The following is a 26,590-nucleotide window of genomic DNA, read 5'->3' on the forward strand; positions in this document are numbered from 1 at the left end:
ACTTTTTGAATAAATAGTGTGACTTATTTCTTCTCATCATATATATAAAGCCTTTTATGCTTGTAATTATTTGTTTCTTCAAATGTCTTACAGTCCGACACGATTTTGTATTAGTTTCTTGTCTTTTTTAAAATTACATTCTTATCATAACTATTAATGCATAATTTCGGTAACATTTTTAGCCGTAACCGTGACAATATAATGTAAAAATTATAAGCTAAAATGACTGTTATGTTACACTCCTTATAGACATCTACGTTGGATTTAGTTTTACAGTAAAATATATTAGGAATGTTTATTCTCCTTTGTTAAACAAACAGAAATAACTTGATAAAAATCAAGTATCTCAAATACGAAGCTGCAATGACAAAAGTCCAAGCTGTTATCAGCGAAAACTTAAAAGTAGTTATAAAACATGAAAAATAAGTTATTTCAAAATATCAATGAGCAAACTGATAAACCGAGTCTAATAAGATTCTACATGTAGTCAATAAGTAGGTGTTTTAATTTAGGACTAACAACATTAGTTGACCGTCGTATTATTAAACTCTATAGTTTTTAAACTTAGAGTGTCTATTAAACCACTTTGTAGCCAAGATAAAACTGTTTAAGTAACTAACTTTAATATTTTTATTTTATTCTCAAAACATGGTATTATCTTTTCTTGTTCCCAAAGTTTGCTTCTTGTGCTATTTATTTGATTTTAACTTCGAACGATGTTTCAGAATTTCCCAGATATTATATTCCGTATGCAATAAAAGGTGTCTTAACTGCTTGTCGCTCAGTAAAATATTTTAAAATGTTTTCTTTCAAGCCATTCATTTTTCAGTCGAATTGTAAAAGTGACGAATGTTATTGCGGTAAATTAGAGCCAAATATGATTGTTTTTTGAATTTCGCGCAAAGTTACACAAGGGCTATTTGTGCTAGCCGGCCCTAATTTACCAGTGTAAGACTAGAGGGAAGGCAGCTAGTTATCACCACCCACCGCTAACTCTTGAGCTACTCTTTTACAAACGAATAGTGAGATTGACCGTCACGACTGAAAAAGCGAGCATGTTTAGTGCGATGGGGATTTGAATCTGCGACACTCAGATTAAGAGTTCAGCTCCCTAACCATCTACACATACCAGGCCTGACACTTAAGATCTGAAAAGATTTGAACCATTTTTGTTCTGGTCAGGAAGATAAAACTTATAACATAAAGATATTGAAATATAATTTTTAATAGTTAGGGGTGATGGGAGAAAAAACAAAAACAACATAGCTTTTATGTAAGGAAACTCGTGTCTATCGTCATTGGCAAATACATACGTTACAATGTAAAGGTTCGAAATCGCTCTATATTATTCTATAATTTGGCAGCTAATTCCATTAACAGCCTATCCCATTTCAATCGTTCACAGTAAGTTGTAAAACACGAGGAATCACTGCAGTAGTCCTAAATGTTTAAAAGGGCTACCTGAACTTGGCTCATATATACATACACTGCTGGCCAAAATCTTAAGGCCAATGAACGTAAAAAAAAATATATGGATTTTGCGTTGTTAGACTCAACCACTTATCTGAGTAGAGCTTCGAAAGATGAAAATAAGAAAAGGGAAAATAAAAATAAAAAACTTCTTTAGCATTTAATAGGGAAAATGTGAACATGTGATCGGATTTGTAGCACATTGAATTTGAGACACCTCATCAAACTACAAAAAATAATTTGAATTGCTGGCCATGTTGGATCTGAGTCCAGATGACGACCAAATTTGAGTGAGACTGTCCCATACTTAACTTATCAGCATTAAACAAAATTTGTTGTAAATCGTTCCATTAGTTTTCGAAATACACGCGTGGAAACACAGACAGACAAACACACACGCGAACCCGAATGTCATATCTTCGTACCCCCCTTTGGGTCACACTACCTGTTAATAGAAAAGATCCCTATCTACTTTCCCATATTATGACAACTTTAAAGAAATCATTCTCACTCTTAAACATGTGTGATACTTTGGGCGAAATAAATTTAAAAACTTTATCAATGGGCGATATATTTGCAAACCGAAGACACCTGTTAGTTAGTTAGTTATCACCAGTAGATTCCATCTAGGAACATAGGGCCGCAATCGCTTGCGGATTCTTCAACAAGTATTTAGGTGAGTAGGTTGTTAGCCCACTGCACCGAGCCGTCCCTAATTTAGTAGTGTAAGACAAGAGGGAAGGCAGCTAGTCATCACCACCCACCGCCAACTCTTGGGCTACTCTTTTACCAACGAATAGTGGGATTGACCGTCACTTATACACCCCCACGGCTGGGAGGGCGAGCATGTTTAGCGCGACGCGGGCGCGAACCCGCGACCCTCGGATTACGAGTCGCACGCCTTACGCGCTTGGCCATGCCAGGCCTGAAGACACCTCTACATCACAAAATTGTAAATAATTCTATATTAGACGGGGTAGAGGATTTAATGTGTGTGTCTTCTTTTAGCACAGCCAGCGGGGGACAGAGGATTTAATAAACACTTGGTTAGCCTTGTATACCACAAAGTTTCAGGCATGCTGGTTCCCATTTCTTCTTAGTTATGAGTAGATTAATTAAAGTAAAATAAATATATAATAATATTATTAAACAATTTAGTGTTAAAATTAACAAATAAATGATATAATTTTAACTTTTAACCAGAATTCTGATTTTTAATAACTTAAATAAAACTGAAAAAAATATATTTCACTGATTTAATCCTATTCACATCAAAACAGCCGTTATTAAGCACTTTCGTAATATAAATATAATTTTGACAATACTACATCTGCCGTATCCTAGCGTCATGAAGAGCCCTGACTTCGGGCAAATGAACTCGTTTGTTCTCGAAGGAGAAGATATTGTGTAGTTGATATATCATTATACATTTTCCTTTGTTTAACTAACTCAAACAGAACGCTGCTACGAACAGTGTCAAACAAAAAACTGTATTAAAATGTAACAAAAACAGAAAATTAAAAATAAAGCTTTAAAACAACTGGAATAAAAAACAGTTAGTAGACTCTTTCTGGCCAGGAATTTATATGCAATCATTTTTAATAAATACAGGAATTAAAAAGAGAGAACTAAAAAAGATAAACCTCATTTCGAAACAACAACAATACTTTAAAACCAATTCACATCTCAAGATCGATAACGATATACAGTAACAATTAACAGTAGTTCTTTCTAATTATGTCTCGTAAACTAACTCGTAATCGTTTAAGATCAAGGAAGGGTTTTATATAGTGGTAAGAATATTGGTTCAGACAAACGTGTGAAGACAAGGTTTTGTTAAAAAATATCCGCAGTCTTTACTCTTTAAATGTGAACACTGCAATTCTTTGCTTAGTACTTTTTTAGCCTCAGAGTCACACCTAACAGATAGCATATTTAATTCAATAGCACTTGATACGAAGTTCAGGGTAACTTCATATTGCTGGATAAAATCTAATTGAATGAGAAAAGATACAGTCAAATATTTAACGACAGCAAAATGTTGCTCCACAATACTACTTGTTATCAAAGTTTTGCTTCATAAGAGTCGGCAAACAGACATTCCATCTGCAAGACACGTGTTACCTTTATTTCAAGTTTTAACCGAATTGTTTATTGCAACAAATTATTTCAGTAAATGGGTCAAACTATCTTCTCTCAAACAAATAACTATTCCTGCAGTAGACTTAGAATAAATTCTTATGATATATACTCTTATTGTGTCACCAGCTTCCAATAGTCTAATGCTTTGCATAAATTTTGCTGACCGTTTCTGATCAGTTTTCGTGATTTAACAAACATTGCATGATAACACATACTTTTTAATGTTATGTCTCATATCAAACAAATAACTATGTCTGGATCCTTTGGCTATTGTTTTTCTAACACCTAGAATACCAGCCGTAGGATGATCATGCAATTTTATTTACAACGTCAATCTCAATGGTTTAGGAATAACTGGTCTGATTTCTCCTTTGTTAGTAACCTTTTGTATAATAGAAAGAACATTATCATCCAAGAGTATATTGTGTTTGGATTTGTTTACAGTCTCTGTAACAATAGTAGAATTATCTGATAACTATCCATTGTAGAAGTAAAAATGCTCATAATCATCATCTTTAGCTTGTTCAATAGCCAAATGTTCTTTAGTGCTCATGTTGACGATGACAAAATGATTAGGTGCTAGCTTGTTGATATCCAAGTTTTGAATTTCTTCTTGGGGATTCTTAGGATCTCTAGATAGAGCGTGAGGTAACTGGTTCTATCTTCCTTTTCTGTGAAGTATTTCAAGTGTTAATACTGCAACTTTAATGACCAACGCGTCTCTTTCTTTCAAACGTTTTTATAATCCTTAAAGGTGAATTTTCAACAAATTTAATAATTGCCTTAGAAACTGTACTTTGGTTAGGTATAATTCCTGTGTGGTTGCCATATTTTTAAACACTTTAGTTTTTGAGCAAAAAATGAAACAAAATGTGCGAGTTCTCGAACTCAAGTTCCTCTCGGTCGTTCGGCTGTTTCCGTGACGTTTTACAACTATGACGTAATAATTGCCAAACGCGCTTCGTTGAGCGCCGATCATTTTGTTCCTTTCAGTGCAAGCCTGGCATGGCCAAACGCGTGAGGCGTGCGACTCGTAATCCGAGGGTCGCGGGTTCGCGCCCGCGTCGCGCTAAACATGCTCGCCCTCCCAGTCGTAGGGGTGTATAATGTGACGGTCAATCCCACTATTCGTTGGTACAAGAGTAGCCCAAGAGTTGGCACTGGGTGGTGATGACTAGCTGCCTTCCCTCTAGTCTTACACTGCTAAATTAGGGACGGCTAGCACAGATAGCCCTCGAGTAGCTTTGTGCAAAATTTCAAAAACAAAACCAAAACATCCTTTCAGTGCTGGTGCTTAATGTAAATCTATCAGTGCTTTTTTCGGATTATATACTTTGTGAGACTATTTTTTGTCTTGATATTGCTACTTTATGTTTGTTTTATGATAACATGGTTTACTGCGTTGCTTATGGTTGTGAAAACAGTTTGGCATCAGGCAAAAGCTTCTTTTCGTTTCCGTGCAAGGAGAAGAAACCGGCAAGGTACGACAGTGGGTGCGGATGGTCAATAGAAAGAACTGGACTCCTTTACACTATGCAAAGCTTTGTCAAGATCACATTAAACGCTTATGTTTTGTGTCGGATCCCACGAAATCCAAAACAATGTAGAGATGAGAACTGATCTCAGCCTGCAGCGTACAAGTTCCACCCCTCTGGAGCCATCCCTTGCCATCACGAAAAGAACATAAAGGTATGTGTGCAGTATAAAGCGATAAACAATAACTAGTAAAATATAATAATTTCAAAAGTACACGTTTTTGAAGAATGTAACTAGACATACACCTTTCACATTCATGAGCGTGTTTTGCATTTGTGGCACCTGAAAGTCAGTGAAACCTTGATTTCCTAGTCTAGACAGTGGACAAATCTATCCCAAATAGAGTATATTCCAAGTTTAAAAGCTGTTAGATCATTCTGTAGATGTATTTGTATCATTTTTAAATATGGAAAGGTTTGAAGAATTCCATTTTTCAAATTTAACATTTTACTTTGTCGTATGAGCGACAACAAACGCACTCTCTCCTGGTTGGCATCTGCTCGCATAAACCACACCTACACCTCGCACAAACATACGGAATATGTCATATAAATTATACATTTATGATAAATATTAAATTAACTATTCAGACTGCTACATCTAGCTTAATTTTATAGACAGAATTATGACGTATAATCGAAATTCATTTTGATACGAGTCATAAATACCCGATACAATGATTGTAGAAGGGCCAAGTATTAGTTACCATAGTCGGCAAAGTATAAACAAATAAAACCCAGTCTGTGATACCAATAATTTATAAACACCAGACAGGTTTCAAGATGCTTAAAATTGTACGTGAAATAATACAGACCATATTTGTTGTCATGACTTAGGCTTACCATTCTTCCACTGGAGGTATGACCGACTCGCAACCGGCCTGGGCGCTATCAGTATCACTCACAGTTCCTCTACTCTCGCTCGTGGAACTGTCCTCATCACTAGAACTTGTCAGATCTGTGTCAAAAGTAATTGTTCTTGGTTCGTTTAGAGTAGGTTCGAATTGATATGGCGCTACTCGATGCAGTTCAGAACACAAAGTCAAAACAGACTGTGCCTCTGTTTCTCCGTATGCACTGGCCATGTTTATTTACATTCAACGCGCTGGCGTTGGCGGTTTGTTTGGCAACTATTACGTTACAGTACTTTTCCTAAAAACATAAAAACTATAACCTTCGGATTGCCGCTTGGAAAGAGCTCTTCCTGCACCAAGTTCTATGTTTCAATTATTAGCACATATTTTTTATAAAAAATGTGAACCTGCAAAATTAATCAGTATGAGTAGTTGTTTTCACTGCAAAGTTTTCTTTTTTCTGTAAAACTCACCTTTAACATAGGATTACTGACTAGCTACTCTTAACCGAGAGACACAGTTGATTAGCCGATATTATAACGTCTTCACAGTTTAAAACTTGGTTCAGTAGTAAATCGCGGCTCGAACCAAGGACTTTATGACATACAGCCTAGCACGCTAAACACTGGACGAGGACTAGCATGCTGGAAGATACAAAAACTGCAATTTATACAAATAATACTGTATACTCACTTTACATAAAACTAATGTAAAAGTTTAGCGCTGTTTTATATTTTAATTAGTAAATTGAAAATGCAAGTTGATGCGCTAAATATTCAATGGTAAAAAGCACATCTTAGCTATGTTTGGCTATGAAAATTCTCAAACTTGGAGGATGGGTTTACTTAGACATTAGCGCACTCAGAGATACAGCGACATGTCCGCGGACTCGCACAGCTAGAAAACGAGGTTCGATACCAGTGGTGAACAGAGTACAGATAGCCCATTGTGTTGCTTTGTGTTTAATTTTAAACAAATAAACAAATTCAGGCATCAAGAATATTTAACAAACGTATTTTATCATTCTTATACATAGCGCATGTTAGGGTTATTGAATAAATAAAGCTGTTGTTAAAATCAGTATATGTTGTAAAGCTTTTGTTAATATCAATATCTACTATCTGAATACATAATTATCACTATTATACTTTTTAAGTTAATTGTATGTTGAATTTTATTTTCGTTATTATAAAAATATTATTTCTTTCTGATTGAGATTTAAACAAATATTTCGCATAACGCCCTCTCAAAATCACATTCGGTAGGTGTTCTTTGTAATTATTGTTAGAGGCATAAAAGGAAACGAATATTTCCGATTCAGATAAAATATCATGGATATTTGTTAGTTAGAAAGTGTCAAATAACTGAGTAGTAAAATGGCAACGTCGCAAGAGGCTTGCTATTTAACTCTGTTGGGTTTAGCAGAAGAATTTCGAACAATGAATCCGCCAAATATAAGAAATTGTATTCAGTGTTTATTGGCAATTTTTAATTTGAAACCCCCACCAAAAATGGAAGTCAAGACTCATTTGCAGTTAGGAAATATTTTACTACAGTTTACCAAGAACACAGATTTAGCACAATCTCATTTGGAAAAGGCGGTAAGCCTACCTTAATTTCATTTAAATTAAGTTTTAACTTCATAATAATTAATATTAAATGATTATATTCAAATTCGGGTTGCTTCTCAGAAGTTAGAATTGGGGTTCATATGAATTTACTGCCTTTATGACATTAAATTTATAAATTAAGGAAAATTTCAGGAATTCATTTTTTTTTCTGATGAACTTGATGACAACTCAGTGATAGTGCTACTGTTGGTAGCGATAGTGATAAATTTGGCTACTTATAATAAATCATTTAATGAAATTCAGTGAAACTGGATTAATGTCACAAATGGGTACCTCAAGGCTTAGTGCTAGGACTTTTGCTCCTTTTTTTTTTTTTTAACATAAATCATTGGCACAGATGAAGGAATGAACATAGATTAAGGTGAGTGAAAGCCAGACCAAGAAAAATGTTGCTGGACAGATTAGAAAAACAATCTGATCAACATAAAAATATCAAATTTTTACTCCTTCTCCACCTGTTAAATGGTAACAAGAATAATTATCATAGCAAGTTGAATTTTCTTTTGTACACAAAAATTTTGCTAGATCAATACAGAATTGTCAGGATGGAATGCTAAAACATGTTTGTCCATCTCCAAACCTATCTTGCATCATTACTCATTCCATACAGCAACTTGTCAAAAAATCGTTATCACTTATGGGTTTTCAACTTTTTTAATAAATGAAAATGTTGCTATGAGTTGACAGTAACTTAATGTTATGCATGTGAACAGAAGTACAAGAAACCATTTGATGTTGTTTATAAGGTGATTGGAGTTGATTAAAGGGCATACTCAGGCACTTTTGTTTTGGTCCAGCAACATTTTTATAAATTATGAAAATTTGAAATGGGATTTCACAATAATATGATATTGTATGTGCAGACAGAAACATGAGAAATCAATTGGTGTGATTTTCAAGGTAACCAGAGTTACTTAACTGGCCAGTCCAGGTACTTTGGTGTTGGTCTGGGTTATTTAAAGTCCAAATAAATTGCTTAAATTTGATGGTGATACTGGGATCTTGGATTTTTCTGGCTGTGAGGAACAGGATGCTACTTTACATGGACTTAGATTATTTAGTGAGTGGGGAAATAATGGCAGATAGCTTTTAATTATGATAAATTCTGAATAAATTATGTGGGTTATCATAATTTGAGTGTAATTTAGATGGGAATAGCATTAAATTTGATGAAAGAAAAGGATTTTGATATTCTGGTTGTTGAGGTTTTTTAAGCCATTGAAGCAGTACATTGTTGCTTGTGGGAGTGGGAATAGAATTTTAGATTATATCTACAAAAATATTGAATACATGTTGAAAGAGGTTATCATTTTATTCTATAGTCTCAGATTTTAGGCCTCATTTAAAGTATTATATTTAGTCTTAGGCTTTTCACCTTGGGAAGGGCATCAAATTATTAGAAAGGAGTTCAAAAGAGGAAGCTGCTGGGATGAAACTTGGAATGGGAAGGTCATCATATGAGATAGGTTGATGTCTTTGAAATGGATTTCTCTTGAAAAAGAAGAGTTTTTAGGGATTTATTTGAGGTGTTTAAGATTGTTAAACTGCCTTCAGTAGTGATTGATGAAGTAAATGTGAAAAGAATGTTGAAGGAAAGGTTTGAGATATATATCTATTGATATATATTTTTAGTGCAATTTAGTATATCAGATAGACTTGATGGGCCAACATACACCTTGTCTGTTAATATTACATTCTGGTGCCCAAGGAAGGAAGGAAGGCAGGCCTAGACATCAGTGTGGTTTTAGTTAACAGCTTAAACTATATTACATTGTTATTTTTTATACTAAAACTGCCACAGCTTAAGTTATTGACTCTTACTATTGATTGGTTTTAGCAAAGTTGAATATATTGTGAGCTCCTCCCAATTTTGATACATTTAAAGTATTTTATGTGTGTCAACCATATATAAAGCATTATCTGTTGAGAGAGACTTGTGATTCTAGTGAGAATACTGTCAGGTAATATCTTGTTACTTAACCATCCTTCCTCAGGTAGTACAGTAGCAAGGATAACTGGCAACTGAACCAATGTTAAGCATTAGTTCACTCTGAGAAAAGTAAAATTTCAACTCCCCATTTGCCATTTGAAGTAAGTTCATAAACAGTAGAAAGACTAATTACTAGTAGTGCGAAAATTGTTTTCTTACAATGAAAATCAGCTTAATCTGCAAGGTGAAAGTTAAACTATAGGCATTGTGAAAGTAACTGTGGATGTTGCCCAAATACTGTGAAGATAAGCTTAATTTGCCTTAATTAAGGTCTGTAAAAGAGACAATATTTTAAACTTTATAATACTTTTTTTTATGTGGACTTCTAGTGATAACTGAAAAAAGAATGTTACACACCTCACTCAATACTTTTAGTCTGTGCCTCACCACTTTAGACTAATAATGAGAAGCAACAATATAACAAATGTGGAGATGACATATTCTGAAAATATTTTGATATGATGTAATCACTTATTGAATATCATAATCAAATTATTGATAATGTGACTCTATTGACTAATCTTCAATTATTCTGACTAAGAGTAAAATCACTAATCAATATACATTTTTATATGAGAAGGTAAGACCAAACTGTACTGGTAAGTAAGGCCTAACTAATTATTTTTATAAAATATAATAACTTCTTTTGTCATTAATTAGTATTTATTTATATAAATCCTAAAATTCATTTAGCTTCAGGTAATGCATTTAATTTATTATTTAAAGAAATGCTGATAAAAAGTAAAATAAATTATATTTTCACAAAAATCATTAGCTTGGTATCGCTTAGAATAAATACTACATATAATTTGGTCTTATTTCCTTACTTAAAAATGGATATTGATTAGTGCTGTGACAATCAGAAGAATGGAAGATTAGTCATTATAGTAGTCAGTACATAAGCAAACATAGTTTATGTTGTTATTATTGCTTTCTAAGAAAAGTGTTCTACATTTTCTTTCTTTTTCAGTGGTATCGTTCACAAACTGTATCCTTTAATTTGGAAGGTTAAGTGTGATAATGTGTCATATTCTTTTGTGTATATTGTATTGTGTTTGTATTAAAGAATTGGCAATATACTAATAAGTAACTCAAATACATTTGTAATGCTATTTATCTGGTATTTAAGTAATATATGGTATATTATCTATCAAGACTTCAGTATTATACATTTCTGTAAAATTTTGAAATATGATGAAAATAATTAGCTTTTATAAATATGTATTATACTCTCAATTTTGATATGCATAATGTTCAACTAATTAGTAAAGTATTATATTCAGGAAATAATTTGTCCTCTTTTACTATTCAGTCTTCATTCTTAAAGCACAAGCTGCAATGTAATTTTTCACAATGAATAGATACTTGGATCCAAAATTTTTCAAATTCAACTACTGTTAACATATAAGAGTTTCTTTATACAGTTCATAAAGTAAATAATGTTCAGTTTGGTGATAATTTGCTGGATTAAAACATGCATGAAAGGAAGTGTAGTCATAAGTGTTGTATCTTAACGTACAGAATTCGAGAAATCATGTAGCCATATGTCCAAGATTTAAGAGTTAACTGTGTTATAATTAAAAGAAACAGAACAGTAACTCAGATTAAACCTATTTGTATTATGCATTTTAGACATTTAAATGTTTTTAGAACAATATCTTATTTTTTCAATGGAAGGTAGTTTTTTTTTTTCTATCAAAAATATGCCTATGTTGTGAGGATGTGATTTTTATTTTATATGCAGTGATTATTTTGTTTATTGATTATGTATTTTTCCCTCTTTCAGTTGTATGTGCTGCAAATTTTAGCTCATCTGCCTTTTTGTGTGCATTAAATATCAAAGAAGCCATTCTTTTATAAAATCACCGAAAAAGGTTTCCCCACTGGTGACCTACCTAATTAAGTTCATAATTGATTATGTAAAACCACTGTCAAGTCTTGTGACATGTAATTGTGTGGTTTGGCAAGACAATAAAAAGCCTTAAGACTTGAAGTAACACTGATGAGAAAGAAGTGTTACATTAGAGATTTATGAAACTGTCATAGATAGATATTTAATTTATTAAAAACTGTTATTGCAAGTACATGCTTGATTCTTACTTGTGACTTAATAGTATTTATAGAGAAGTGGTTGGTTTTGTTATTAAAAATGATTTTGTAACTCGGTTTTACTTTTTGTGATTTTATGTGAATTATTAACAACATGGCTTTTATTATTCGTATACTTGGGTTTGATTTAGAGATAGTTATTAATTTATTTACAAATCTTGGCCAGGCATTGCCTCTTTCATTACTGATTAATTATATTATGTGAAACTTGTGTTTAATAAATCTTTTTTTTTATGCTGATGGTAATACTATTTGATGTGTTACAATGCGAGTAAGCCTGATTAAGAAAGGCACTATACAAAAATTCGTAGAAGTGTTAAGTTTAGTATTAACTTTTTCTGTTTACAGAATATATTTATTTCTATGTTTCTGTCAAGATTCAAGCATATTGCTGCAGTATTGTTTTCTAGATTGCACTTAACCTGAGACAACATGTTAGCAGCATACTTGTACAAGTTAATGGAAACTTCCACTTGCTCCACAAGGTTATTTTCTTTAAAAATTGCTGCTATGAAATTTTTTAAAATAAATATCCTGTCACTGTATTAGGAGACTTAGCTTTGTGTACAGTGTAAAAACATATGAAACATAAAATGTCAAATATTTCCCTTATGGACCAAATGGATAGCTTGTCCTCTCCCTTTTGTAGTCTTTGTGTCTATGCGTAATCCTTTTGCTATGGGTTTAGTATAATATATGCATTTGCTCATGTTGAGTATTAGCTCTATAACTTTTGATACAGCATGTGTATCTTCATAAAATTTGGTAAACTTTTAATAAAAATTACAAGTATTTTAATACAGAAACTCAGATTTTTTAATGAAATATTTTTACTAAAGATTTGTTTGAGAAAATAGTGTTTCATTACTAGTTTCAGTGCAAAATTATTTCATGTTATGGTTAAAAACTATTCTTCATCCCAAAAATCTCAACTATTTGTGTAATTTCTAAAACTTTCTAAATACATTTCAAACATTTATTTTCAGTAAAACTTTGTTATTTTCTATACTCTAACTATGTGGGGTCTGTCACTTAACTAACCTCGTAAACATCAGGAAAAAAATTAGGAAATATAAATTTTTTTTTCATGCTAGAATGACTACATATAACACAATAATACAAATGTTAGTCTAAATAGCTTGAGTCTCATAATGCTATATATTTGCATATATATTTATTATTTTTTATTATACTGACCTTCCAATCATATCTATTTCACATTACATAACTTGGACTGACATGGTGTGACATATCCAGTAATGTAAATCTAACCTTTAGTTTTCCCTGTCTTGGCTGTGTTTTAGTGGACCAGTATTTTGTAATATACAGTCTCATTTCAGTTATTATACATATATATATATATATATATATATATAGTTAAATTTATTTTTTTAAGGTATAAAACAATAAATCAATCAGTAAAGCAAACAATTCACTTAATTACGACCTTTGTACTCAGTTGTACATATGTGCTGCATATAGGTTGCTATGGAGTTTTAAAATTTCACATGTGGAGAATACCAAACGTTTTTCGTTTTATACATACAGTATAATAACCAAAAATTCATAAATAGGTACACTGATACCATAGAATTACACTAATTTATTATGCTTAGTAACTAAGATGTATTTATATTTAAAAAAATGTATGACCCTACCTTGAAATCTTCATTCAAAAGAACATTAGCATTTTCGCAGATTAAAAATGCCTTAAAAAAACCACTCTGGGGATATTCTAAGCTGTTGATTGGTTATCCACATGTCATATATGTGACCACTTTGAAAAATGGAGAGAGCTGAATAGGACTACTGTTTGTGTCAGTACACAAGCCACATCTCAGCAAAACAAAAAAGATGCGAGGTTCTTTTTTTGTATTCTAGCTTGATAATATACCACATGACTCACTAAAATCTATATTTAAATGTGTTTTTTTAAGATTTATTTTTAAATTAAGAAATTAATAATCATATTAAAGTTTGCATTATAATCTACAATTTGATTCCAAACTTATTGATATAACTTCATAAAATAGTAGTTCAGTAAAATTTCGGATGTAAGTCAACAAACGTGATGTGGCATTTGACCCATGACCCATCGTGAAAGGGTTAAGGTTTAAATCAAGATTGCTTGGAAGCACTCAGAAGCCATTATTTTATGATTTATCCTTTTCTGATAATTTGAATATAAAAGTTAGATAATTCAAAGGGATATTTTTAAAAAAGGGTAACTTGCTTTAGTGATATTTTTAAATATGAAAAATTGGTAATGGATAGAGAAGCCCTTATTTTCATTTCGGAGGATATTTACATTAAAAAAAATAACTCGGAGGAGAAGTAATAAAATGACTCTTTAGTGCTGGAAGTCAGTAATATGTACTAAAGAACATTATATGCTTAGTTTCTTCCAAATTTTATAAAGGGACAACAGTGTGATGTAAGCATAATTCTATGATATTTTTATGTATTGTTTAACAACTATATTGAAATAATGATATAACAACTATGATTTGTATGTTTATTCTTGTTTATCAACTGCTGTTGCAATTATATAAACATTGTTAACAGAAACCTCACTAAAAGTTTATACTTTTTAAAAAAGTATTTTAAATTAATTCTTTAATCAGTATTCAGATCACAGGTTTTGATGATGTGAAATTTGAGACTGCCAGTGTTTTAGGTGACCTGTATGAAAAAAAGGTAAGAAAAACTGGTGTTAGAGATTTAAGAAAGTTAACTTGTTTAAGTACATTTTCATACGAATGGAACGTATATACATCTGTGTACTCATATTGAGATACAATTGTAGTGACGAAATTACTGTGTGAAAGTTATAAAAGTAAAGGAATTAGATATTGGTTATTCAGAAACAGGATTGAAATAATGATACTTTGTATTATTTTAAAGTTTCAAGTTTTAAAGTATCATGTTTTTCAACAAGTAATATTATGGTATACTTATATTTTAAATGATCAAACAAATCATATGTTTTGTCAAACATTACAAAAATGCAAAAGAAATTATTACAATTAAATGGTAATAGTTAATATTATTTCAATAACAAACATTTTGAGTTAATTAAAATGCACAATCTTTAGACATATACTTATTAAAAATAAACTAGTTTTGTTTTTGTATTGTTGTTTCTCTTCCAGGGTCAGACAGCTTTTGCCAAACAGTTACTGAGTAAAGCAGTGGACATTTCCCAGCAATCAGTATTCTGGCATTGTCGACTACTTTTTCAACTTGCAGTAAGTTTATTCAAGTTTAGGGAAAATATAAGTAAGCATAATTCGTGCTGTGTTAGTCATATATGTTTGTCTCTTGTTGAATAATTTTTATATTTTTGGTACTTACTATTTTATTTTGTACCTGTTTTGTCTACACTTTTGTATATTTTCCTAGAGTGTTTTGTCTACTTAAGGTAAGCTGCAACTTTATTCAGAAGTACATCTGATCACTATTTTTTCTAAATTAGTATCTGGTTGCTTGTATGTTGTATTCAATTGTCACCTACTTATTTGTTTTATACTTAGATAATTGTCTATCCTGGATTGACTTGTGGAGTATCTAACAAATTATTGCAGGCCAATAACTAGCATATTTAACTAATTTATATCTTAAGTGCTTGTTTCTCTCACCCCTTGATATGGATTCCTGTACATGGTGAGGAGACCTCCCAGGGAAGGTTCTGTTCTTTCAGTTTACCTCCTCTGGGATCTAACCATCCACTTACATGTTTGCTGTGTGTGTGGTGACCTGTGAAGGGGAGGAGAGGATCCTGGTGGTTGAGGGGACCAACCATAACACGCCACTTTGCGTATGCTGCTGCACTTCGTTCCAATACTACAGTGGGAGTGCAGACAGATCATTCTGTGCCTTCAAAAGAATTGTTCCCAAAACAAATGACCTCCATGGTTAAAAAAGTTGATGAATCAACTTCAACACCTCTCTCTGTCAATTCCATACATTCCAACAAACCCAAGGTCCACTTCCTTTTGGTTCTGGGTATAGGCATTATCTTGGATACATCTTCTCTCACTCCCATTCACTGGAATCCTTTTCCAACAGCCAAGACCTGCCCAATCAACCCAGGGCAGGATCCATTGAGGTTGATAGACCTCCCTCAAATAAAGACAGTAAAGAAAAAAGACGTAGTCATAAACAGAAGGGTTCTCCACCCAATTTGCCTACACATAAATAAAAATGGCAAACTGATGCTATGGAACTGTTGAGGTTTACCTTCTAATCTGGATGGCATCGAAAATGATTGCTTCCTAACATCCTGTATGTCTTTCCATACAGGAAACATTTTTGAAACCTGCTGATACAGTCACCTTTCAGTGGTTTTCTTTGTACAGAAATGACAGGCTGTGTGATGGACAAGTTCATGGAGGGGTGGAACTGTTGGTTCATCAGCATGTGCCAACCCTGTCTTGGCCACTCAACACACCCTTGGAGGCCGTAGCCATCTGTGTTTCTTTGGGTCATACCATCCCTGTTTGTTTTCTTTACCTGTCACCTGGAGAGACATATGATCAATCAGATCTTGATGCTCTCATTGAACAGTTGCTGTCTCCCTTTTTAATCTTGGGGGACTTTAATGGACATCATCCCCTCTCGGGAAGTGCTGATAATGATAGGAGGGTCTGTTCTGTGGAGCAATGCTCCCTTATCACAACCTTTCTCTTTTCAGTAGTGGTTCTTATACTTATTTTCATGCACCTAGTCAGTTATTTACTGCTATTGATCTCTCAATTTGCTCCTCTTCATTATTCTCCAATTTTCATGGAGGGTTGACAATAATCCACGAGGCACTGATCATTCTTCTGTGATTTTGAGAGATACTGGCCGTAGTTGATGCCACTCGACCTGTGTGCCTTGATGGAAGCTGGATTAAGCAAAATTGTTGTCTTTCACTGTGCTCGCAGAACTGATCCTGCCATCATCTGTAAGTCATCAATAGATGACTGTGTGGCAGCAGTAACTGACTGTATTATGCAAAGAGCTGCTCAATGTATTCCTAAAACCTTGACACGTTTTTCATGATATTCTCGTCCATGGTGGAATCCTGCTTGCCACATGGCATGGAAGCCTCAAAAACGGGCCTGGGATACTTTCGTAGACATCCCACATTTTCACATTTCCCCAGCACAGAGCTTATACATAGTCTCATGAACCTTCTTTGCACCTCCACTGTTTGTTTAGTATGAAGGGATTGGAAGATTAGGAAAAAAATCACAAATGACACATGATTACTAGAGTCACAAGTCAACTGCTAAGTGGACGAAGTTCCCTGTAGCACTGATATTAAGGCCAAGTGATATGATGTGATCAGCCGCAGCTAATGATGGCCAAGTGGGAGCATGATGTCATGAATCATATGAGTGAGGTGAACGGAACGGACACACTCACAATATGTGTGTCTTGACCTCCGTGAACCCCTGAGACTGACTCACCGAACCCCTGGGATTTGATTGAACCCAGGTTAAGAAACACTGATGTAGGAGAAACTGAAATACTTCCTTTTTTCTTAGAATTTCATTGTTCATCAAGTAGTTACATATCACATATCCAGTCTGTGTTAACTTGATATTTATTAACATATTTCTTTTGGTATTTGATTTTGAAAATTGTAGTAGTCATCACCACCAGTCATAAATCATCATAATATGCTGCAAAAACTTGCAAATTTTACTTTATCAAAATGACATTAGGTTATGGTAGGTAACAATGTTCTTGAACTTACCTGATGTCTTGTCATGTAACAATTATTAATGTCACTCAGTCAGATAATATTTAACACAAAGATTTTCAGAAACAAAAAAGAACATCTGAAGATTTTACCAAAAAAAGAAATCCTAGATCTGTGAATTGTTTCTGAAGTTCTCAAACTCCCCATTAGACTTCATTATTTTTCCGTGTATGAGCTTCATTCTTTACTTTTCCATGAAATTGTAAGTTACCTCACAACATTTTCATTTACTGTACATAGATGTAAATGGTTTATCATTTGTTCTATCAAATGGTATTTGAACTTTGCTTATAGCTATTTTCAAATCTGAGCTCTATCAGTTATTCTTCAGGTTGCATGTTGTGACATCATAAATTAATGGGAATGAAGGCTGTAGCAACAAAACAAGTGAAGCAGAGGGAAATTATGTGAGAGACAAAACAAGAATAATTTTGATTTCAAGAGATTATAGTTTATTAGCAAAAATAAGCCTATTATTAGAGATGGGCAAAAAAATTCTAAGAAGACCAATATGTTTCTTGTTTACAGGCAAAAATAATCTAGCTTGTTCAAAAATGAAAGTGTGAATATGTTTTATTTTTACAGATTACACTAAATAAATGTCACAAAAAGGTAAAAACAATTCTGAAATACTTCTGAGTTACAAAGTGTTGAAATAGGGTTAGAATTAATATTTTTCCTTGAGTTTTGTAATTTGTCATTTAGTTGTGTTCTACAAACAGTGTAGGAAGGGATAAGTTTTGTTTGGGATGATAGCAACTGTTTTAAAATTATATAAGGTGTCGGAGATCATTCAAATTGCCCTTGGTGATTCAGCAATAAGTCTGATGACTTCTAACACTAAAAGTTAGGTTTGCAAACTATCTTTGTACATAATAAAAAGAATAGTAATAATAATAATTGTTCAGATTAATGTAATGGTTGTGTGTGATGACAATAATTGCTTTAAAGTTTTGGATATTTTTTCTAGAAAAGCTATGTACAGTTAAACAAATTTTAAAGGTATTTGAGGTGAGGTGTTTAAAAATTTATAGATATAAAATGTTTTCAAGAGTTGATAAAGATGGTTAATAGATAGAAATGATTGTTTTGAACTATTGATTTTTGAAGCTTAAGAACTAAATTTTCTAAAGTAACAGAAAATGTTTTAAAGGTTTCATATAATGTGTGACTTTGGTTTGATGGTCATATGAGATGTCAGACATTGGTATAAAGGTATTGTGAGGGTAAAGTATATGGTGTATTACGTGCCGAGTTTTATTTTTAAAATTTGTGAGATGATTAAATTGGAAAGCCATGCATTAAGAGGGTCAAAGTTGTTTAAAAGGTTAATTGAGATGACACGTTTGGTGTTTCCCATGTTTAACTTAGTTTTTCAAGATTTTATGAGATATCAAACAATAAAGGTATTTATTTTAAAGTATTTGAAGTATCATACAGTGGTGTCCAATCAGTGTAGAATAACAGGTATCATCATCTGGTTATGCATGTAATTGAGGTTATATGCATTTTAAAGTGGAGGTGTAATCTAATATTACCAAGGTTGAAATTTTATTTTCTAGTTTTGAATATTTACTTGTTTTCATGTAATAACACATTAAAAGTTTTGATTTAATTTAAGTTGTCATTTCTGACTTGCTTTATTAACTTATACATAATAGATTTCCTATTTACTTGCACTATTTTAATACTATGCCTTTTTTTTTTATTTTACAGCAAATATATGCAAATGAAAAGGACTATGTCTCATCATCAAGTCTTCTTGGTGTTGGTGCTGACTATGCTAATCTGTCAGGTGCACAGTACACTCGAATTTTGTTTTTTATTAAGTAAAGGAATGGTAAGTACAAAATTTATAAGTTTAGGTTTCTAAGAAAGTTGTCTTTATAACTAGATAAATTTAGTTTTTGCTTAGTGAAACATAACTATGGCTCTAAAACAAAAAAAATATTTGTATGCCAGAAAAATAATTTGAAACAGATTTTTCAAATACATTATTATATTAAGAATTTTTAATGGATACACACTGATGAACTTGTAGAAAAGTAATCTAAAGTGTCTTCAAGAGAAACTTGGTTGATAGGGTATGTCAGGCAGTTGTAAAAAAATCTGTATGAAATTTTTGTTGTTTTAGGTATGTAATTTCTGTCTATGGCTCTCAACAGATTGTTATTCATCAGTGTTAAATTCTGTAAACCATTCATTTACTTGCATGCATTTCATGTATTGTATTTTTTGTCACTAAAAATCATAAATGCAGTGATTGAGAACACGTGAATTGTTTTGCTTTCTGTATTTGAAAAAAATAATATATAACAATCAAGCTTTTCCACATTAAAATGTATTTTTTATATTTGTGTTCAGCTGGTTTACTTCATTTGCTATGAGAGCTTGAATTTTGTTCAACATCAGTGTAGTAAAAAAGAAAAGTATTTAGGGGAGATTTAAAAAATGGGTGACTAATAAGGTTTAGGGGTATTTCATATTTGACTGAATCTATCTGGATTATAATGTATAAGAAGCTGTTTTGATCTAAATGATTAATTGTTGGATTCAACAATCAGTTACTTGCAACTAATCAGATATTCTTACAAGATATCTAAATAAAACAAAAGTGATATTTCTTACATTGAGTTCATTAATAAATAAATAAAAAACTTGTAATGCTACAGCTTTGGTTTTGATGCCCACAGTGAGCAGAGCACAAATAGCTCACTGTGCATCTTTGTGCTTAACAACAAAAAGACATAGTAGTAATTCATCAATCTAAAACCCTAATTTTGATTAGTCAATTATATCTGCGAGTTGTAACACTAATGAATTAAGGTGAACAAACTTGAATTAATAAATAGTAATGATGAAGAATTGTAATAAAATAATTTGATTACTGGATAATTGAAATAAACAGAAATACTAATTTTGATTACTTGAGTATTGTTTATTTCTTAGCTTAAGAGATGTTGAAAACAATTTGAAATCATACTAAAGATTGGCAAATTTATTTATTATTACATGCAACACATTTGACAGAATATTTTCTTGCCAGGAAATATGAATGCGTGGTGACCCGTGAAGGGGAGAAGAGGATCCTGGTGGTTGAGGGGTCCAACCCTAACACACCACTTTGGCCTTGAATTCCTGTAGTTGGGTGGCCCCTCTTGGGTCAATCGGCTGGTCAACTTGGTTTAGAGTCAACCAAGTACCAGTGTTGGAAGTTCTCAACAGGTGTTGTGGACATTATGTCTGATGCTGGTGTTTGGATATAGTGCTCACAAAACCCTGCTGCAATATCCTTGCATGACATTGTAGTGTGACCCCTCGTAGGACTCCATGGTTGGTGGGGTCAGTGGGTATCGAAATTTTTATTTTTTCCGATAGATCCTCCTACAAAAAATTTAAATAAAATAGTGAAAAAACAGTCAATAGGTAAACGACCACGTCTTGAAGACTCTGAGCAGCAATCTTCAACATCTGTAACACCTGTACCTCATTTTCTTACATTACATTCTCTTTCAGTACAACCTTTAGGGCAAATGTCCCCATTTTTTTATTCAGAAGGGAGTAGAGGGAGACTTGCTGGCTCTCCAAGTCAGTAAAGAAGCTTCAATATGGAGACATATTGGTTGAAACATCCACATCCCAACACAGTGAACTCCTCTTGAATTCAAAGGCAGTTGGGGATGTACCTATTGAGGTTTTCCCTCATGCTACTTTGAATTCATTGGGAGGAGTTATTGTTGAGAGGGATTTGAAGAATGTCCCTGAGTCAGAGATTCTCGCCGGTCTCTCCACTCAAGGAGTTTCTGCAGTGAGGTGCATCTCTACTCGCAAAGATGGAGTTACACTGCTGACAAATATCCTTGTTTTGACATTTACATCACCACATACACCTGCTACCATCAAGGCAGGTTATATAATTTGCAGGGTACGGCCGTACATTCCAAACCCTCTCCGATGTTTCCAATGTCAGAGGTTCGGCCACTCAAAGACGTCATGTCATATTTCCCTGACACGTGCTAGTTGTGGTGGCAAGGACCACGATGCCTATGAGTGTGACACGGACCCACATTGTATCAATTGCAATGGTTCTTACCCTTCCTATTTTCGTTCTTGCCCAAAATGATTGGAGAAAAAAGAGGTGCAGCATTTAAAAATGACTCATAACATTAGTTATCCTGAGGCTCTGAAATTGCTGTCCGCCACTCCATCTCGGACATATGCTGCTGCACTTCGCTCCACAACTACAGTGGGAGTGCAGACAGATCTCTCTGTGCCTCCAAGAGAATTTTTTCAAAACAAATGAAAAGCCTTTTGACCTCCATGGTTAAAAAGATTGATGAATTGACTTCTACACACATCTCTGTTCCTCCCATACATTCCAACAAACCTCAAGATCCACATCCTTCAGTTTCAAATACAGGTATTTCTTGTGATACATCTTTTTCTCCCACCCCAAGATGCAAAACAATCATTCGTTCGCATCCTCAGTCACTGGAATCCCCTTCCAACAACAAAGACCTGCCCAATCAACTCAGGGCAGGATCCATGGAGGTCGATAGACCTCCTCCGAATAAGGACAGTAAGGAAAAAAGACGTGGTCATAAACAGAAGGGTTCTCCAGCCACTTCGCCTACCCATCATTAAAAATGGCCACCTTGATACAATGGAACTGTCAAGGTTTACATTCTAATCTGGATGATATCAAAACACTGATTGCTTCCTACCATCCTGTATGTCTTTTCTTACAAGAAACATTTCTAAAACCTGCTGATACAGTCACCATTCGGCAGTTTTCTTTGTACAGAAATGACAGGCTGTGTGATGGACAAGTACATGGAGGGGTGGCACTATTGGTTGATCAGCATGTGTCCACTCTGTCTTTGTCACTCAACACATCCTTGGAGGCCGTAGCCATCCTTGTTTCCTTGGTTCATACCATCGCTATTTGTTCTCTCTATCTGTCTCCTGGAGAGACATGATCAATCAAACCTTAATGCTCTCATTGAACAGTTGCCCTCTCCCTTTCTAATTCTGGGGGACTTCAATGGACATCATCCCCTCTGGGGAAATGCTGTTATTGATAGGAGGGCTGTAGAGTGCATGCTCTCTCATCACAATCTTTCTCTTGTCAATACTGGTTCTTCCACTTATTTTCACGCACCCAGTCAGTCCTTTACTGCTATTGATCTCTCGGTTTGCTCCCCTTCATTATTCTCCCATATTTCATGGAGGCTTGACAATAATACACTAGGCAATGATCATTTTCCTATACTTTTGAGAGAGACTGGCCGTGGTCGATGCCACCCTACCTGCGTGCCCCGGTGGAAGCTGGACCAGGCAGACTAAGCCTCATTCATCGAGGTATATGGAGTCTGTAAACAAATTGTAGGTTTTATGCATACATTTTGAAATGACAAAAAATTATAAATTACTATTCTAATATCACAGAATTCCACTGTAATTTATTCAGCTTACTAGCAAAGATATATTTGTGTAGGAAAGAAAAATCCCATTTTGAATCTTCGTTTTGACTTGCTACCATTCATCAAACTTTTGATGGAAAGAAAAATTTTACAGTTTAACACTTTATAAAGGCTGGGAAGAGCAAACAAAAATCAAGTTTGCTTTTGATTGGTCATAAACTTGTAGTTGGGTGGAGTAAGCACACACAACCAAATATTTTAAAAAATGCAAGAGTTGAGTTATCGTGATGAATTTGATAAATGTAGTAATAACTCTACAAATAGAAAAGGTAGAAGACTTATTTTATATTTTTAGCTTCTCAGTATTGGTAATTTGAGTTTCTAATTCATGAGGAACTATAGATATTGTACTATGGGCATAATAAATTCTAACGTGAAGACCACATACCATGGGACAAAAAAATCGATATTTAACAATTTTTTAAAAATATTTACTTTTAAGTTAAGAAATTAATTAATGTATAATACAAAAATTTTATTTATAAATTACAATTTGATAACAAATTTATTGTCATATATTCATAAAATAATAGTTAAATTTTGAATGTAAGTCCAGAAACATGATGACATACCTGTGATGATAAAGTTATCGTGAATTCTATTTACTGCTGAATGAAGACACAGGACATATTTCAATTATTACTTTAGGAGGATTGTTGAATGAGGAAGATATCACAGCAATTGAACAATGCATGTTGGGGCTCCTGTTCTTCGCCATTCTTCTGGCACTTTCTCTCCTTTTGGCTCTTTGGAAGGTGACTGCACTTTTGCTCCTCTCTCCCTCCTTCTCTTTCTCTCTCACCCTTACAATTGTTCAGATCCAGACTGACTATTATGCACTTCCCCCTTTTTTTGGTCATTGTCTGTTTCTATCCCAAGACTAAGTAAAAATCCTACTGCTTCCAAGGACTCCTACCCTAACACAATGTGTCCATAAACGTCTCCAGTTGATATATACATCCATGGATGTGGATTTCCACAGGCTATTTCACATTTCTTCACATAAAATTTGTTACCCTGCTCATTCTCTTGTTGCCCATTTGTGTTAACCATTGGATGAGATCCTTTAGGCTAGCATCTAGACTACACCCCACACCCTTATTGCTCATTAATTGTATCATTCTTCAGTGAACTAACCATCATTAAATGAGTGTTTTTGCCTTTTTTTCCCCCTTTTAATTGTTCAGGATCTTTCCAGGTGGCTGGTGTTGCCTCCCAGGATATATTTACCCACAAATTACATTGAATCAAGATTTTGCAGTGCCCACTGCAAGAATAGGTGCTTTGCAAGACTACTTGAAGTATTTTCATGATATACATATATGCTCAGTTGTCCAATACAAACTGTACTTATTCCATTGACTATCATAGAAAAAGTCATCACCAGAGAAATGTTTTGCCCATTTCTTTGGCTGCTTATGCCTGCTGGTTTTCAAGAATATCATGCATTCTTTCACTTTTTTCAGTGAAAGACCTTTCCAGTTGAAGGTTCAGTGGGGATCTGGACAATTCTTCAGGTCTTTCCAGTGCAAATTCTCAAGCCCCCACTACATAAGTAAAGCATGTTAGACCCTTGTTACTTGCAGGTTCCTAACTACTGGAATGGCAGGCCAGGAACAATCTTGTTTTTTTTTGTTAAGTAAAGCATGTTAGATCTTTATTACTACCAGTTCCTAACTAATGGAATGTAGGCCAAGGAGAATCTTTACCACTTTGGCTTAGCACAGCACGGTGAAAAGTGTGGCAGTGATGTCATTGTCAGCGTAATGTGGGTTACCCCTCTAAAACATAACATGAGATCCTATCCATTTGAGCCAAGATGAGCATATAATGAGTCTGTATGAAAGTCCTTGAATGGTCGTGTTCTCTTTCTGTCTGTCCCTGCAACATTTAGGGGTCATTTGACCTTTCCTACCTAACATTCTAGGCAAGATTAAACTCTGGTTGAGAAGAGATGTAGTCTACCACAGGTGTGCTCCAATGGAGCTCCTGCAATCAAGTGTCACACATGATGGACTTTAGCATTTTCTGGAGGGAGACCAATTGGTAAAATTTTGCACCATCCCCTCTGCCACTTTAGTATGAGACTTTATCTTTTCTGTGTGTGGAAGTGAGTTATTCAAAAATTAATATTTTCCTTACTTGAAAATATATTTCCAGTAGCTTTTTTCCTCTTTACATGTTCCCACGTCTTTCCCACTATTAGTGCACTTTTTTGTTTTGACTGCTCATTTTTTGTCATCCTCCTATTGGTGGAGGGTTTTTGTAACATGATGATGTCATCATGCATTAGTGCATTCCTCATTAAAATCTGCAGTTAAGTGAGAGTTGCCTCAAAGCTATTGGAATGCAAACCATGAGGCAATTCTTAGCTAATTTCATGAGGCTATCCTGAACAAACCTTACAAAAGGCTCTCTTTAAAGCTAGTCATAAACCTTGTAAGAATACTCTGGAGACATTGTCACAAAAGACAGAAGGTAATAACCTTACTTTAATTATACCTTGTCATCCAGTTGTGTCCTCTCAAATCACTAAACTTTTCAGGGACAACTTTCACATTCTTCAAACTAATACACTAAGGGTATTTGCAGCTTATTATTTCTTTTAGGCACAGTCAATACCTTCAGGATACCCTTGTTCATGCTAACTTTATGGACTATATTCATCCTGCCACTCTTCTTGGCTCTTTCCCCAGCAACTGAACATATGAAACTTGTCAACTCACTCACAACTGAATTTAAATGACATTTTCCAAAAAATCATTTTTGCATTGGAAATGCTTTTACATGTTTATCAAAATTTATTATAAATAGCATTATTTGTGACCTTTGGTGAAATTGGTCACAAAACAAGTTTTGCAAACACAGATGATATATATATGAAATCATAATTTTGGCTTACAGTTCTCAAGACATCTACTTCTAACAAGGCTACTTGACTCCCCTGCCAAGGCTTCGCGACCCCCTTGGGGGGTTGCAACCCACAGATTGGGAACCCCTGAGCTAGAACTATGCTTCACACATTCTCCTACTGATACATTTTTAGTAACATTCAAAATGTGTTCTGAATGTACAACTGTAACAGACATCATCTAAAGATAGGTTTAGTCCCAAAGTGTTGTGTCAACTTAAAGTTTTCCTACTTTTATTATCATTGTATCTAGTTATTTTGTTTTTTATTATTATTATTATGCTTTTATATATATATTACGAATTTATTAAAACAGTTACATTGAGAGATATTACAGTGATTCTTTATATATTCTTAATTGAATGCACTTTTATTGAAAACCTGTGCCAAGATAGCTGTAACTACCAGTTGTTTTTTTTATTGCCATGGAATTATACACAGATAAGCTTAAGATAAGTGTGAATAATTTGAAATCTCTTGTTGTCATCTTTAGTAGCCTGTATGATCACATAAGTTTAAGTGTTCAGGGAATCCATGGATGAGAAGGATGAATATTAAGAATAAGTGAAAGAAATTGATTTATAAAGCCAAATCAGAGACCTCTGACAAATACTTAAAGGAATTGAAAACATTAACTTAAAATGTATTTTGGAATTTGAAGCATAATACAAACTATATAGTGAACAAGGAACTAGCTGAAGATGCATTCAAGA

General features: G+C 33.7%; 1 protein-coding gene across 1 annotated transcript in view; it reads left to right on the forward strand.

Moving 5' to 3' along the window:
• The first annotated feature begins 7,259 nt into the window (after nucleotides 1-7,259).
• Nucleotides 7,260-26,590, forward strand: part of Mau2 (Mau2 sister chromatid cohesion factor) — a 45,996-nt gene continuing 26,665 nt past the window's right edge. Inside the window, 6 exon segments of the mRNA XM_076498440.1 lie at nucleotides 7,260-7,602; nucleotides 10,593-10,610; nucleotides 14,363-14,428; nucleotides 14,884-14,979; nucleotides 19,200-19,301; nucleotides 19,303-19,323. Of these exon segments, the coding sequence (XP_076354555.1) occupies nucleotides 7,378-7,602; nucleotides 10,593-10,610; nucleotides 14,363-14,428; nucleotides 14,884-14,979; nucleotides 19,200-19,301; nucleotides 19,303-19,323 (528 nt within the window). The 5' untranslated portion in view covers nucleotides 7,260-7,377.

This window comes from Tachypleus tridentatus, chromosome 4, assembly GCF_004210375.1.
Source record: "Tachypleus tridentatus isolate NWPU-2018 chromosome 4, ASM421037v1, whole genome shotgun sequence".
Classification (NCBI taxonomy): Eukaryota; Metazoa; Arthropoda; class Merostomata; order Xiphosura; family Limulidae; genus Tachypleus; species Tachypleus tridentatus.